The sequence below is a fragment of the Vidua chalybeata genome, chromosome Z (assembly GCF_026979565.1).
Source record: "Vidua chalybeata isolate OUT-0048 chromosome Z, bVidCha1 merged haplotype, whole genome shotgun sequence".
Taxonomy (NCBI): Eukaryota; Metazoa; Chordata; class Aves; order Passeriformes; family Viduidae; genus Vidua; species Vidua chalybeata.
The window spans coordinates 54,082,172-54,098,751 of record NC_071570.1 but is presented as its reverse complement, the minus strand read 5'-3'; the positions used below and the strand labels follow the sequence as shown (position 1 = coordinate 54,098,751).

At 40.9% G+C, this 16,580-nt stretch overlaps 1 protein-coding gene across 1 annotated transcript in view; it reads left to right on the top strand.

The window, feature by feature from the left end:
• The first annotated feature begins 5,950 nt into the window (after positions 1-5,950).
• GRAMD2B (GRAM domain containing 2B) overlaps positions 5,951-16,580 on the top strand; it is a 28,505-nt gene continuing 17,875 nt past the window's right edge. The window contains exon 1 of the mRNA XM_053932534.1: positions 5,951-6,042. Within this exon, the coding sequence (XP_053788509.1) occupies positions 5,951-6,042 (92 nt within the window). The remainder of the gene's footprint in view (positions 6,043-16,580) is intronic.

Genomic DNA, 16,580 nt, shown 5'->3' with positions numbered 1-16,580 from the left:
TCTGATTTGTGGATTACTTGTGTGTACTATAGCAATTAGAATATTTTCCCTGTTTCAACATCTTTCCAAATGTCTATTAGTTTGTGTCTCATACTATCAGCACTCCTATTTCTACAGTATCTAACATAAGACTGCTTTACTATCACATTTCAACTATAAGGACTTAGCAGGTCTTTCAACACTTAATGGCTTCCAAGACATTTGCATGGCTTTCACAGAATCCTACCAATGCAGATTATCACAAAGAAAACTGAAGACAAGACATATACAATGACCTATTAGGCAAAAGTACTTGTATTCAGGCACTATTGAGGCTGTATCTCTTAATATATTTTTACACCTGCAAAGACATACAGAAGAACTCTCTACTGAAGAGAAATGTGCTCAAAACACACAGAATGCTTGTAACCACTTTATTCACTTTCTGCTTTGTTTCTTTCCAAGGAATTTTCCTCATATTCAGGCATGCTGATACTTGCCAGATAAGCTGAAAAATATTTTATGAACAGCCACAATGACTGTACTGAAATAAACCTTGTTGGTTAAGACAACCTCTAACACTGTCTATTTTCAGCTAGATTGTCTTTTTCATCATTCAACTGCAATGTCCTAGCCATGAATCTCTAGGCATGGGTAGCAGTTCCACTGCTTTTTATACTGACCTCTCTGGTGTGTCTCATTGGGCTCTTTTACTGTTTCTTGCTTCATGTCCTTCATGATATGATTCATAACTATTGTGATAAATTGAGGAAACAGATTGGAAAGAAAAAAAAAAAAAAAAAAAAACAAATGCACAAAGGATATGTGGATGGTCATACTTAATCAAGTCTTACAATTTGCTGCCAATGTACTAGAGGACAGCACCTCAGCTGATATTTATAAAAGCTTCATTAGGTCCTAGTGCTTGAATACTAAACCTGAGCCAGCCTCACCTGTTGTGAAACACAAACACTTTACTGCAAAATATGACCAGTGATATAGGACAGATGAAATAATCTTTTAAACTCCTCTTTATACAGCCTTCATAAAACCAATGGTGTTGAGTCTGGGGGATCACGCTTCAGGAAACATCTGAGCCTACAAGAGAAGTCCAAATCCAGATTTTATATGTTTTATCTGAGACTAAAGATAAAATGAAAATGAGGAGAAGCAAAAGACAGGTTTTCACTGTTCTTCATATTTAATAAATTAAGAAGTAAAGGCTTTAGATTTCATCAAGAAGGACTCCAAATCATGTTGCACATTGAGGACATCCCCTGGATGACAGCAAACACTGGAACTGGTGGCCTGGACACACTGATGACTTTTAAGAACAACTTAGACGGAAGTCTTGCCAGGAGTGACACAGGAATAGCAGGCCTTAACTTAACTCAGGACAGGGAATGAACTAAATGACTCAGTGTGTCTCTCCCCATTCTGCTTTTCTGTGTTTTCATATGTATCTGAAATATTTTTATTTTGCAATGAAAGTTTTTCCTATTGTTTCATCCGTAATTTTTTATTCTTTGCTGTGTTGCACATAATGTTGAAGGTCCTAATTACTGAAAACCCTGAATCCCCTCTAAGGGATATATTAATATATTCTTAATTAATATATTCTTCAGAGCAGGAACATGTGAATTTTTGTCTATACAGCATCACCAGTACTGCAGGCATTAAAAAGTAATCAGTAACTTTATAGTACATTACTCTCTTTCTCTCCCCAGTCTGCCCTTCAGCAGTTAGAGAAAAACACAGCCCAGCTTTTCTCACAAGTCTGTTGGTGACAGCTTGATCTTCAAATACTTGCTTTTCTGTATCTGTATATATGAGCAATTATCACAGTACAGTTAAAGATCCTTTGTGCTTTTTTTTTCTTTTTATGTGAGACTTGATCATTATAAAAGCATATGGTTTTCAAGTATATTCCACTCATATGAGCAGTTGCACATTTGCTTGTTTAATATAAGGCACTCCTCCCTGAATATTCCTGAGAAACCTGGTATTCAGAGCTTTTATCACTCAGGAGAGTCCCCTCTCACTCTGGAGTTACTGCACCATGTACAATTTGACAGAGCTTGGCCACAGGGTTTCTTTTTCAAATCCTAAAAAAACCCACAAGCTATAGTCCTGGATCATTACTTATTACTTCCACTGTCATTATCAGATAAAAGCAAACTGGACTAAGGACACATGTATGACCAATCTGCCAGAACCAAGTCTCTGACATGTTAAGATATCATGATATGGAAGAAATAACTAAGCAAGGATTCCTTTTTTTAGTTCTGAGGCTTTAGGCATCAATTTATTTGAATGTAAGTTTCTTCTGCACTAAATGACTAGACAGATTTCTTTAAATCAGAGAGCTGTGCACACCCTGAGAATGGAGTCAGATGAAACTACAAGAGAGACTGAGTTCCAGGAACAAGGAACTCCTTTATAATTCTTCCACCACTGAGCTAAAGACAGGAACCTCTGGCAATGAATGAACAGACCAGTCAATGGCAGCGTTTATTTCATAAAGAGGTGGTTACACCTGACAGATTGAAAATCTAAGCACTCAAAATAAGTTAATTTTATTTATTCAAATATCTAGAAGCCAGATTCTCACCTACTAAAACTAGCACTTCTGCTGAACTGCAGATAGTTACACAGGAATTATTCAACCACAAGTCGGCCTCAAAATTAGGAGGTAATTTGCTAATGTAAATTAGCAAATACATTTTTAGTGCAATGAAAAGCCTGCAAAAACAAGATGGGGGGTAGGCAGTCACTTTTCCTACTGATTCCACTCCTCCTGTGCATGCCTTCTTATTGCACACTTACACAAGGTCAATCCCCAGAGTACCTAAAACCTCACATAGGTTGCTGCACCCAAGAAAAGGGCCTGAACAGACACATGACGCCTTCCCCAGCCCACCAGTTCCAGCCCTACTCATAGTCCAGGCAGTTGAAATGGCTCCTATTCCATTATGGCTGGATAAACAAGATGCTGTTATATTGCCACAGGTTGTGTCTGGTGTTAGGAGGTGGGAGAGGCTCTGCAAAGCAGTGCCAAGTACACTCAGGGGCTCCACAAGGAAGAATAGCAGCAATCAATGTTTCACAAGTACAGGTCCTAACAGGCTGAATAATCTCCCTTGTAAATTAAATCTCATTTATTTTCCACATGTGACTCGACATTTATGTTAAATACTGCATGAACATTAGTTAATGGTGTCTCCCAGAAATACAGACATTTTAAATGTCTTCCATTCTATGCATTTTAGCACATAGTCTAAATTTTCCTGTACTGGAGCCAATTAAGCCCACAAGGTCTACCAAAAATCATACAGCAATCTCACATTTTTTGCAGGCTCTTTGTACCCAAGCAACTATGGCAGTCTTGAAGCATTTCACCATTAAGACCTCTTTCTTATCACTGACTTCCTGAAAGTATTGCAACAATACCTAAAACTTATTTCTTGCATCTCCTAAAGATTAAATATTCAAAGGTGATTAATTTGCTTCATACACTTTTCAATCTGAAATGTATATTCATATCTATCTCCTACACAGATATTCACTAAAAGAAACTACTCTACTATACATATTCTCCATTTAGCTCATGTGAATAATCAGCTGTAAGGAAGTTATTCTATTATTAATTTTGTTAAAACATGAAAATAGACCTTTGCCTAGACATGCTACTTTGAACTCTCATCCCAGGATTTTCTCTCCTTTGATTGTGTACTTACAACCACAGAGTCCATTTAAGCTTTATTAAAACATAATTTCACCAAACTGAAACTTAACTGGGGTATTAACCAAGTAGTACATTTTTCATATGTACGTTCAGAATTAGTGCCTGCCATGCAAGATGACTTGTGCCAAGTACCACCTTAAATCTAACCTTCCTGAGGCCACTCAACTTGCCCCACAGTTCTGCCAGCACAGGCCCAAGGAAGGCCAGGAGTAAGCCAGCTTTCTGGTTTTCTACACTGTATTAGATAATTTTGTCATGTTAGTAGAAATGAGACAAGGGCAAGGCCCATCTGGAATTAAATTTGGACAAGGATGTCAAAAACAAAAAGAAGAATGTCTTTAAATACATCAGAGTAATAAAAGGAAAAGTAAGAAGATTCAGAGAAGGCAAAGCTACTGAACACCACCTTTCCATTGGTCTCACTGGCAAGACCAGCCCTCAGGAATCTCTGACCCAGGAGACCAGGGTAAAGGAATGTTGGAACCAAGACTTTTCCTTGGTCAAGAAGGATTGGGTTAGAGAATACCTAGGCAAATTCAACATACACAAGTCCATGGGCTTGACGTACCCAAAAGTGCTGGTGTCTGAGGACTGAAGAAAGAAAATGTCACCCCTGTCTTCAAACAGGGCAAGAAGGAGGATGCAGGGAGCTATCAGCCACTCAGCCCCACCTCAGTCCCTGGAAAGGTGATGGAGCACCTCATTCTGGAGGCCACCTCTATCCACATGGAGGACAAGAAGATGATCAGGAGTACTTAGCATGGATTCATTAAAGGCAAATCATGCTTGACCAACCTGATTGCTTTCCACGATGAAACAACTACCTGGATGGATGAGGGGAGAGCAGCAGATCTTGTCTACCTCGACTTCAAGACTTTCAACACTGTCTCTTAAAATGCAAACTCACAGGTAAACTCAGGAAGAGTGAAATGAATGGGAGGACAGGGAGGCAGATTGAGAACTGGCTGAACAGCAGATCCCACAGTTACAATCAGTAGCAGAGGCTCTGGTTGGAGGCCGGTCACTCATGGTGTCTCTCAAGGCTCAGTAGTGAGCCCAGTCTTGTTTAATTTATCCATCCATTCAATGGCTCAGGTGAAGGGGCAGAGGCCTCCTCAGCTCCTCCTCCTCCCCCTCTATTTGGCCCTGGTGAAGCATCATCTGGAGTGCTCTGTCCAGTACTGGGCTCCTCAATAAAAGACTAGGAACTCCTGAAGATGTCCAGCAGGGAGTTACTAAATTGATCAAGAGTCTGGAGCATCTCCCATCTGAGGAAAGGCTGAGAGAGCTGGGCACCTTCAGCCTCAAGAAGGGACGACTGAGTGAGGACCTCATCAATGCCAAGGGGACAAACCCAGGCTCTGCTCAGTGGTGCCCAGCAACAGGAAAGGCAATGGGCAGAAACTGATGCACAGGAAGTTCCACCTGAACATGAGGAAGAATTTTTTACTCTGCAGGTGACCACACACTGCAACAGGTTGCCCAAAGAGGTTGTGGAGTCTCCCTTGCTGAAGATATTCAAGCACCGTCTGGACACGCTCCTGTGCCATACACTCTCGGATAGTCTTGTCTGAGCCAGAACGCTGGACCCACTGGTCCCTTCCAACATTACCTGTTCAGTGGTTTTGAGATTTTTCTGTACAAAGCAGCGTGGGGTGCTGCTGTTGAGAAAGGAAACATAACCACCTACTTGTCTGCTCAAGATGTAAAGCCGCAGATGGAAATACCAGCTAGTCATTTCAGAAGTTCACGTTAGTATAGCAGTCCTGAGGCCAGTATCAGTATTTGGACTACTGCCTGCTTCCACGAGTCACCGGGGAAGCGCACTGACAGAAACCAGGGCCCCGGCCACCGCCACCTTCTCCCCCGGGACTGCGTCAATGTCAATGCGTTATCTCCTGTACCCCCGTATAAAACATTAAGGATGGCTTTTGTTGGAGCCGGCGGGATCCGGCGTCTCACGCGACAGCGTCCCGACTGAATAATTTAAAGCTCGTAAGGGATCAGCCTCACGGGGAGCGAGGCGGTGCATCCCTCACAAGCTCCGCGGCGCGGGCGGCGCCGAGCCCAGCCGGGCGGGCTCAACCAGTTTGTGGCGGCTCCGGCTCCTGCCGGCCCGAACGGCGGCGGCGGCGGGTCCGCCCCGGGGCGGGGCAGCGAGGCCGGAGCGGGCGGCCCGGCCTGATCCGCTGGCGGCGGAGTGAGTGAGTCGTGCTGCCCGTGCCGATGGTGCTCATGACCGAGCCGCGGTGCGATGCGGAGGAGCCGAGGGCAGCGCGGGCCACCGGCCGGCGGGAGAACAGGGGCGCTCCGCGTCTGTGAGTAGTGCCCGCGCCGGGAGAGGAGCCCCGCTGGGGCTGTGCCCGAACCGCCCGCGGGGCAGCGCCGGGGCCGCGGGGAGCTGCGGGCGGGGGCGGCGGGTTAGCCCCCCAGTGCTGGGGCCGCTCTGTAGGGGGCGTCCGCCTGCAAGTTCCCCGGGAAGAGTCAACAAGGGAGCTCCGCCTCCAGGCTTAAGTTGAGCGCGAACACCCCCGCTCAGCCAAGACCTGCGCTCGAGTTCAGCTGAACTGCGAAGTTACAGTTTTAGGAGCAAGGCGTATAAATACTGTTTCTAGTAGTTTCACCCAGCAGCCTGAAAATCCTTCTGAGCCGTGGCACTTAAGTACAGTAATTGTGCTTAATCGCTTATGTTAAAGTGCACGGGCTCCTGTGGGAAGCTGTGATCCTTTCCTCTGGGTGCCAGGAAAACCCAGAACTTTATCGAAAGTTTACAAAGTCTGATACAGGCAAGAAACAATAAAATGGGAGTTTATTCTGATGTCCCAGAAAGTGGAGGATATCCCTTCTCAGGCGAAGAATGGTGGTCACTTGCCGATCCTGGCATAGTTCCCCACTGGGCAAGCCCAGCGTAGCTATACCCATACTCACACTTCTGCTTTTTAATCTGAGAAGTACCGTAACAATTGAGCAGGTGAAGAGGCTGGAAATATTCTTCATGAGGAAGGGGAGGCCCTGCTGGCTGGTAAAGGCTGTCAGCTTCGACTAACTGATGGAAGGTAGAGAAGTCAGAGTGCTCAGAGGGGTGGGAGGACTCCCCTGAGGCTGCTGACCTTCCCAGCCTGTGATGATGACTGGGAACGTCCAGAGTTAAAGTCTCACTCGTGCATTGGTGTCTTGCTTCCTGCAGAGATTTCATGTTGTTTAGTTGCTTGTGAGCCATGGCAATGACCATCACGTGAAAACATTGCTGATATCAAGCAGCTGTCTGTTTCCATACCAGGCTCCCAATTCACATGGGTCTTGGCAGTCCCAGGGACGGTTTTGAGAAGTTAAGCATCTGTGAAACAAGAAACTAAAACATGTAGGGCTTTCTTCTCAAAATAAATTAAAAAGAGTTAACTTTCTCCTAAACTGGGATGATTCCTCTTCCCAAAGAACTTTTCTTCACAAATATTTAATCTTAAACAGCTTCCAGGAGAAAGGCAAATAAGTTACCAGCAGCTAGCTCTTTCTCTTGAAACAAATTCTAAGTCTGTGTTGGTTTTTGGGTTTTTTCCCCCAGCTGTTGTACGCATGATGTCTAAGCAGGTGTATTCCTAAAGTATGTATTGCAGTGAAATCTGTTCCCAGAAATAACTTGCTTGTTAGAGAGTACTGGGAATCAAAGTGTCTTCTAAGTGTCCTTTATCCTGTATGGTGTAATCACATCAGTGACTTTACACTACAAATAAAACATAATTCCCAGACCCTCTCTAGAGTCTTCTGAATTCAAACCTTGGATCCTGATCCCTGCGCAGAATCATGCCAGTGAACCTAATGAAATTCTTCAGGTATGCAAGATCTGTATCTGATTTTTCTCTTGAAAACAGAACTAGGAGTCCAAGATAGTATATGGAGAGCTTGATCTCCCGAGGCATTGAACATGCACAGGTAACTGACCATCTGTTTTGCCCCTAGGTGTTTAGTCTGTCAATCCATCATCAGTTAACAGTTTTAGAAGCAAGGTCAGTCTTAGCCAGTGTGATAAACAGAGAAGTCTTACTCACTATGACTCTCTAGCTTTTTTTAGCTATCAATTTTTGCTGTTCAGTAGGTGTCATGCAGGGAAGAGCTAGGCAGTATGTCACACTTTAAGATACAGTGTTCAGCAATAGCAGCCTTGACAGCAGGAGGGTGAAAAGACTGGGAGAGGAAAAAAAAACTTGGAAAGGTTTGTATTAAACTAGAAAATTGTTGAAGCATTTCCTCTTTGGAAACAAAATAGCAATTTATTTTCCAGCCCCACTTTACTGAGAAACTTGTCTGAGAAACTCTTGTGTTCATTTGATTGGGAGTTAACCTCACAAGCCATGTATCTTTGGTTTGACTAATGTGAAGTTACAGGGGAGATTGTTCAGCTGAAGAACAGAAGCATGGCTTTAATTCAGCTAGAAATGAGACTGCTAGAAGTTTAATTGTTGAAGATTTGGTGTTAGAAGATATTGTACTTAAGTGTTTGTGGATTTGGTGGAGCTTCATTCCCCTCATGTACTTCCAGGGAGCAATATGCAACTAACACAGCTCATCATGACCTCTACTTGAAAAAATATTAGCACAGTTATAGAGGTTGGAATCTTTAGTGTTTTCCAAAGCTCTGGGGGAGGAGAGATTCATGTGTGTAAGGAGATTTATGTGTATACAGTAACCTTTACCTCCTGGAGGTATGCTTAGAATATTGTTCAGTTTAGAGATGAACTTCATAGCTTAATATGTTGCTGCTATGATAAAGGCTCCCTGGGGAGTAGGTGCATCTGAAAGACCAAAGCTGTAAAAGTATTTTGGGTTGTTTTGTTTTTTGGGGTTTTTTTCAGGGTTTTTTTGGATTAGTTTTTCTTAAGTGTTTCAAAATTAGAAACTTTGAAGATTGTATTTATCCAACAGTGATTCAGAAGAGTTAAGTATTTTCATACTGATTCAGAAAATGGGCTACTCTGGCATGTTTAGTGATACTTTTATATTTGCAAAGTTTCCAATAGAGCTCTGTGAGTTGTAACCCCAGAGATAACACTCTGGGGAAGATGGGCACTGTTACCCAAAATAGTAATGTGCCAAAAGTTTGTCATTATGTGGAGCTCCTTCCAAACAAATAAAAAATTTGTGGACGGAAAAAACCTTCCAAGTGGAGCTCTGCAACCATTACCTCCTGGTACGGCCTTGGACCAAAAAGGAGTTAACCCTTGCACTGTATTTAGAGAATATTTTTTTTTTTTTTTGACTGGGAAGTGGAGTATGTTTTATTTGTGATGGCACTGGACCTCCTGTAGAAGCTGTCGGCCTTACTTCAGGGACAGCAGGTGGAACAGACGTTTGAGCATTGACAATAAGAGTGTGATACATTAAGGAGAAATGGCAGAGGAGTAATAGCAAGTAGTTCATATGCTTTGTCAACATCCCTCTGCTTTTACCCATGCTTGCTTCTAATGAAGTCCATGTAGCACTTTCTGGTGCCACTGGTAATATTTGTTCTCATATAGTTCAATCTGTCTGTATAAGTGTAATGTGATGGGTTACAATATGGCAAGATTTTGCTAACATTAAGTGGCACATTCTGTCTGTCCCCTTATGGTTTATAGAATCAGGTAATGTCCAATTACTGAGTGTAACTTAAAGAAATGAAGGGACTGGGACTTAAGAGTCTGAAATATGTGAATATGTGAAAGGTTTTAATTCTCTTTTGGCAAAAATGCATTGCAGGTACTGGAGAAAATATGCTATATGCTGCTGCAAGCAGTGGAAAATGCTTCCAAGCAAATTGGGTACTTCTGGGCAGGGAGAATGTGATTTTTATGGTTTGTTTGTCTGGCATATTATTCTACTGTAACAGATGTTTCTTAATAACTGTTTATCAGTTGATAAATTAGAACAGAATTAACTGACTGACTTGTACTTAATCGAAATTCACTTTTTTTTTTTTTAAAGTCTGTTACTTGAGAAAAACACAAAATACAGAGAAAAAAAGGGAAGTCATTTATTATTGACTTAAAGTTTTATTTCAGCTTTGATCTAGGTTAACTCCTTTCCAGCAGCCAAACTTCTACTGTGGTGTTTTTTTGGGTTTTTTTTTGGGGGGGGGTTGTTTTTTGTTGTTGTTGTTGTTGGTTTTTTTTTTTGGTTTTTTTTGGGTTTGTTTTTTTTCTGCAAAGAGGAAAAATATAAGTATGTACTTCCAGGGGATGAAGATACTAACACATACTAAGTATCATATCTTTCAATTGTTCCCTAGTAATTCTTCCTTACTCTTATAGCAAAAGTTATAACACATGATCTCCAAAGGAGAGGCTTGTAAATGAAACATTTAAATTTATGTGTGTGACAGGAGTTTTCCATGAGTTTGAACTTTCATTTGTTCATAATGATGTTTTTTGATCACTTCTGTTTTTTCCTTTTTTTTTCTCCCTGCCATTCCTACTGTGTTCACTTTATGTGCATGCTTAAGTTATAAAAGCAGCTTTTTAAAAATAATTTTACCATGTGCAAATACATGGTATGGATCTGAAGAGTTTTTTCTTTCCACCCAGGTGCTTCATGTAGCTAATGTATTTACTAGTTATATGCAATCTGTGAGAAATGCTTGTTAGGCAACATAATAACTACAACTTTGGGGAACACAATTTGTTGCTGGTATTTGACAGGTGATGCATAAATGTCCCATTACTGTATTGTCTTCTTACTTCCATCTCCATAATTGTTGCAGTCATGTAGTTAGAAATTATGTGCTTATCTAATGAGGCTGAGACTAATGATCTGTATGCTCTGTACACAGCTGTTGCCAAGTCCACGTATATCCTTTCCAATGAATCTTTTCAGACCTGTGTTACTTCAAGTAAACTTCTACTTGGCACTGACTGTCTTTGCCTCTGTCCTTGAAAAATAGCGCACTAAGGTTAGGGAGGTTAATAAGCTCCAGAAAGAGTGACAGTAAATAATATGTAGGCTGCAGATAGGCAGCAGACAATTTCAGCAGAACAGAGAACATAGAGGCAGACTGAAGCCTTCGCCCTCTGTGGATAGAAGATGGAAGCCTAATTATCTGACTATGAAACAGCAGTTCTGTACATCCCCCATAAAACCAGCCATACCCTGGCATGTCCTGTACGTGCCTCAGTTTAGCCCTCTGGCTATAGTTTCAGTCTGTTTGTTGAAGACAGGCCACCTAGGCAAAAGACTCTTGATATACTTTGTAGCTGCCATCTGTGCTATACTAGTTCAAGAAGACCTGCTTAGATTTGTTCAGCCTTTTTCTCAAGAGGAAGTTTATCTTACAGAAGTCCAGTAAATAAAGGATTATATATATTCCTATTTGGTTTAGAGAAATCTTAAAACACATGTAATCGTGCTATGGCCGGCATAAGAGTGAGTGTGTTTTGCCATGGAGGACAGCTTGTGGCCAGTGGAAAGGCTCAGATTCAAGAAGCAGGCTTTTGAGGGCATTCAGACTCAGTGTCGTGGTGACATAGAAAAATAGAAAAAAATGGTGAAAATAGAAAATCCAGTTGTCCTTAGCAGGTGTCTGACTATTATGTGTCACATCTGATCCCAATAAGACTACCTTTTTCCATCACTCTGGAAGGAAAACGGTTCTTTCAGTTCAGTGTCACAGTTAAAGGCACTGTTGTGACTGGTGTTGGTTAGACCCATTGTTGTGAGCTAGTATTTTCTAGTGTGAAATGGAAGCTTTTGTATTCAATTATCCACATTGATCTGGTCTTTTCCATGAACACATGAGCAGTTCTGTAAGAATAGTCATAGGTTGAAAAGGTAATAATGGGAAATTCAGCATTGTCAGATCCTTGGTGAATGGTTCACTTCTGTCCTTTGTGAAATGTGTGATGAAGCATCAAAAATGTACTCGTGTATTCCTTGAAACTTCTAATTTTTGTTTCCTTAATTAGTATTGTGTTTTAAACAAGGAAAATGTGATAAAGCACAGTAGATAGAAGCAATGAGAAGTTCATTTTCATCTCATTGTTTTTCAGTTGGATGTGTTTTGATTCTTGGTGGGGAACCTCACAAAAAATGTAAATAAGATATTTAGGAGAAGCATCTAACACACTTTAAACAGGGAAATCTTATCAATTATTTTGGATTCTCTTTTATCAATGCCAGTTTTCAGACACTGCTTTATGAGAAAATACAACCCTCCTTCTCTTTGTATATAACCTGTCAGAAGAATATTTTTTTTTCTCATTATTTCTAAACCTACCATAGAACTGAAGCTGCTGGTCAAGGATCTCATGGCAGCTTCACTTTTTAACAGACAAGAATGGAATAAAAGTGTTGATAAGATTATTCCCAGACCTCTGCTTTATAACTGCATTATTAATAATAGTTGTTAATATAATTGCAGGTGTCTGATTTTTTTTTCTTTTGCATTTTGGTTTTTGGGGTTTTTTTAGTGGTTTTTTGGTTTTTTGTTTTCTTTTTTAAGTATTTGAGTCTGATGTAACTACTTAGTTTTTTTCAAAGCACAATTAATGCTGAAAAACTGGCATCCACGTCATTGAGGTATGTTTCTCTGGAGTTCTTCTTCCAGAAACCAGAGGTGCAGCTTCAGGCAATGAGGCCAAACCTTTATGATTATTCTCTGGTGATCTGGTGATTGTAAAGATGCTTTTATTTTTTCAGATGGGTACATACTGTTTCTGCCTGAGTTAAGGAACAGCTCTGATTGATAGATGTTTATATGGTGGTATTGAACATAAAAACTGTACATAGTTGAAGTATTTATCTTTTTAATTTAATTTGGTATTGAACAATTGGTAGACCTGGCACTTAAGTGCCTTTTCTCTCTTTTTGCACCTGAACAAGTCATAAATCAGGATTTTTCTTTTCCCTTTCTCCTGTCACTTCTGGAAGCTAAAGATAAGCATGTGAGTTAAGACTGTACACTTCATTTTCAGTATGAATTGTGATTCTATTTTCGTCTGCTTTGGGTTAGAAGGTTAGGTAGGCTAGAACTAGGAGATATGAAAACATGATGCAAGCAGGTTGAAGAATGAGAAAAACACATGCTCCCATCCAAAGTAGAGGTGAATGAGTGTATTTTGTTTCATTTTCTTTTTTTTTTTCTCCCCCAGGAATGTGTCTGTCACAGATTTCTGTTGTGTGCTAGATTTGACTATGCCTATGTTCAGATAAATAGTTGTTGGTCATCCTACTGAAACTCCCATGGAAACTGCATTATGGGAATCTTGTGGAGTTGAGTGAAGATACATATGAAAGGGCTTTTGCTTTTTGAAGTAGATATATGAAAGGGAAACTTTTGAGAAGACAAGAGAGCTAAATGGCTTGTGTTCCTGTTCTGGTGTTAACTTAGTAAAGTATCTTGTTATAGTGTCTCTGGTTTCAGAGCACAGGGAATTCTTCTGTGAGGTTTTTTTGGTTTTGTTTTTGTTTTTGTTTTTGTTTTTTTTTCCCTGTGGAACTTGATAGCAGTCTGGTTTTGATTAGACAGGGAATACAGACAGTTAATAATAGATGGTATTTAGAGCAGAGAATTTACATACTTGCTAATGACGTCTGCAGTGTCACATTGATCTTGCTGATGTCCAAGTGGTAAGGCAGTTTGAAACTTGATCTAGTTATTATGTGAAACGTCTGTTCAGCTGAGGAGAAATCTGTCCTTTACAGTGTTGGAGGGGTTTCTGTTCAGTACTGAATCCAAAATTTCATTTGTGTTTTTAATAAAGACGTTGCAACACAAACATATGAAACTATTCACAGGTGAGTAATTGTTTTCTAAGAGATAGATGTGGAATAGACCACAGTAAGCATTTCTGCAATTAATTAACTTGATATATAAAATTAGTTTCAGATTTTGAGGAAGTCCTAAACAATTGGTTTCATTTCTCTTTTGGTGCTATCTGACCTCAAGATTTCAGCTGTGCCTACAGATGTGTTTCATCCTAGAAATGCCTAGAGAAGCACATGGTGTGCAAGTGTGCCCATCCATATGCATGTTTTACACTGTTAATGTGCAGCTGTGTAACTCTGCCTCCATTATGCCGTGTTTGATCTCATGAGAAGAGAATTAGCCTGCTCATTGAACAACCTGAGGAAGTTAAATCTCAGTCTGGTTCATACCTATTCATATTGGCAAACTCACCTTCTGTGTCATGCAGGGTTTCACATCTCCACACCATCATTAATGCTTTGCTACTCTCTGTATTTGGTATAAATCCATTTGCTGGCTGTAGATGAACTATACAAAAGACATACAAAGTTGTGCACTTCACAGTCAGCTGCTTTCTTTTCTTCAGAGTTCAACCTCAAGCTGTGTACTAAGTATATGGAATTATACAAATACCAAATGGATACATTGTGTCAATCTAACATCTATTATAGCAGTTGTTAAGCAGCTTTCTGCCCTTTTGTGATTAGAGTAGCTGTAGCTAATTTTCTGCCTGTTTTGATAATTTGGGAGTCTTAGTGATAGTCAATGTCTAGCTGTTCTTTTGCATGGTAGGAATGGCATGTGGTCTTCAAAGTAGATTAAATCACAACATTTTGAGAAATTGTTTCTGGGAGATGTGTTATCTCATATAAACAGTGCTGTGTGCCACATAACACTAGACCATGGCTATAAAGCTACAAGGAGGCATTTTGCTTCTGAGTGACCAGACTGTACAGACAACACCTAAATCCTCAATTTGAGCACTATTATTAGTTTTTCCAGTATGGAGAGGACAGTGGGAGAGTATGCAGTGGAAAAGTATTTTCTTCAGTCCGGGTGAGAAGTAATTGGACTGTGTACAGTATGAATGCAAGCTCATCAGATAAAGCAATCCAGAATTTGATTAGACATGCAAAAAAGGTTTGTTCAGACTGGTGTGGCATAGAAAAAAATATCTAGTAGAATGATGGGGCATCTCTTCTGAAAGAAAACTTCAAGACTTTAGTCCGAGTAAAAGATAGTTGGAGATGATTGCTTCTCAAGCACATGATAGGTCAAGGAAACTAAGTGCTTAGAAAGAGACCTGTGACCTGCAGCATGCTGAACAATATCCCTCCAAGCATTGGTACATTCCATCTTACCTTCTTGTAGTCATCTCTGCTTGAAGCATGTTGCTGGTATGTCTTTTGGACAGCGCCTAGACAAGTCTCTTCATCCTGCTCCATATTCTCTGCTTTTAAAAACCTGCCGAAGTCTATCATCTTTATTTGGGATCCTTAAACATTTGAAGTCTCTCCCTTTGACCTTAAGTTTCTGTAAAAGTAATACAGTCCTTTACCTGCATAGACTCATGTAAGGGAGTAAGAATAGCTTTAACAACCCTATTGTTAGCATTAGGACTGTTCACACTACTTTGATTCCTTTGTCAAATCCTGTCAGTCTGCCAACAGCTATCCAATTAATCAAACAGAACCAAAAGATGCATTTGCAATGGATATTTTCTCATGGGTTATACCAACTCACTCATGAGAATGTGAGGAGTGCTTTAATTTACTTGTGATGAAGGGAAGGGAAGGGAAGGGAAGGGAAGGGAAGGGAAGGGAAGGGAAGGGAAGGGAAGGGAAGGGAAGGGAAGGGAAGGGAAGGGAAGGGAAGGGAAGGGAAGGGAAGGGAAGGGAAGGGAAGGGAAGGGAAGGGAAGGGAAGGGAAGGGAAGGGAAGGGAAGGGAAGGGAAGGGAAGGGAAGGGAAGGGAAGGGAAGGGAAGGGAAGGGAAGGGAAGGGAAGGGAAGGGAAGGTTCTTCTGATACTTAGAAAACACCTGCTGTGTGGAGCCATAATTATCAGAAATATAAGGACAAATCCATCTGTAGTTTTTCATTATGTAAAGGAGGCTTAAGGACATTGGGTGAAAGATAGACGTGGTGAAACTGTATCAGCTAGTAGGAATATGCCGTATTGCTACTGTCAGTGTCATGCGTTACATGGATGAGTCTCTTCACAGCTGTGCTGCTGTTCTCAGGAGGCATCCTGGAGACGTGAGCAGGTTGGCACAAGTTAGCTCAGCATTCCCACACGCAGCTGTCAGCAGGATTAGCATATTGGGATGGCTGAGCTCTCTGCCATCTGAAAGCAGCTGGATGGAATGGGTTCAGATGCTAGAGATTCAGGACTAGTAGAAGTTATTAGGGAAAACAGAAAGAATGCATGAGGGAAAGGGAGTATGAATTGCAAGTAAGAAAAGCAGCAAAGCATCTAACCATGCTGACAGATGTAAGTGAGTGGTAGAGCCTGTGTTATAGGGTTTTTTAAAAGATATTTGTACTATAGAGACGTGAGACAGGGCTCCTTGATCAGTTGGTAGCATTGCCATGTGAGAATAGCAGGCTGACCAAGGCAGTGATGGACACCAGTCAGGCTTCAGGCTCAAGCAACTAATCTTAAAAACAATCCTGTGTTATGTAGTTCTGTTCACTTGGGAATTTTTATGCTAAGCTTTTTTTGAATCTGGCAATTTTGCCTCACCCTGTTCCTTATTCCACTCATTTCTGGTATTCTCTGGCCACTCTTGGAGCCCAAGGATCTGGATAATAGGAACATAGCAAGACTGTGAATAAGATATTTGCAGGATTTACAGACTTTTGGAATGCAAACTCCCCTATGCTTGAAGGGAGCGCCTCGAGTAGGTAGTCTGTCTGTCTGTTTAAAATCTCAAACAGCATAAAGCTGCTTATTTGGGTTTTTCAGGCAGATTGGGTTCCACTTGAATCTCATGAATTTCCTATTTAGTTGTCATTTATGTTGACTGAAAATAAAAGCTGATGATGCATGGTCAAGGCAGAGCTGATCCAAGAGTGAAGTTATGGGGAAATAATAGGGGTTTTTCCTTAGTGGTTTTGTGTATAATTGAAAGGATTGAAAGTCAC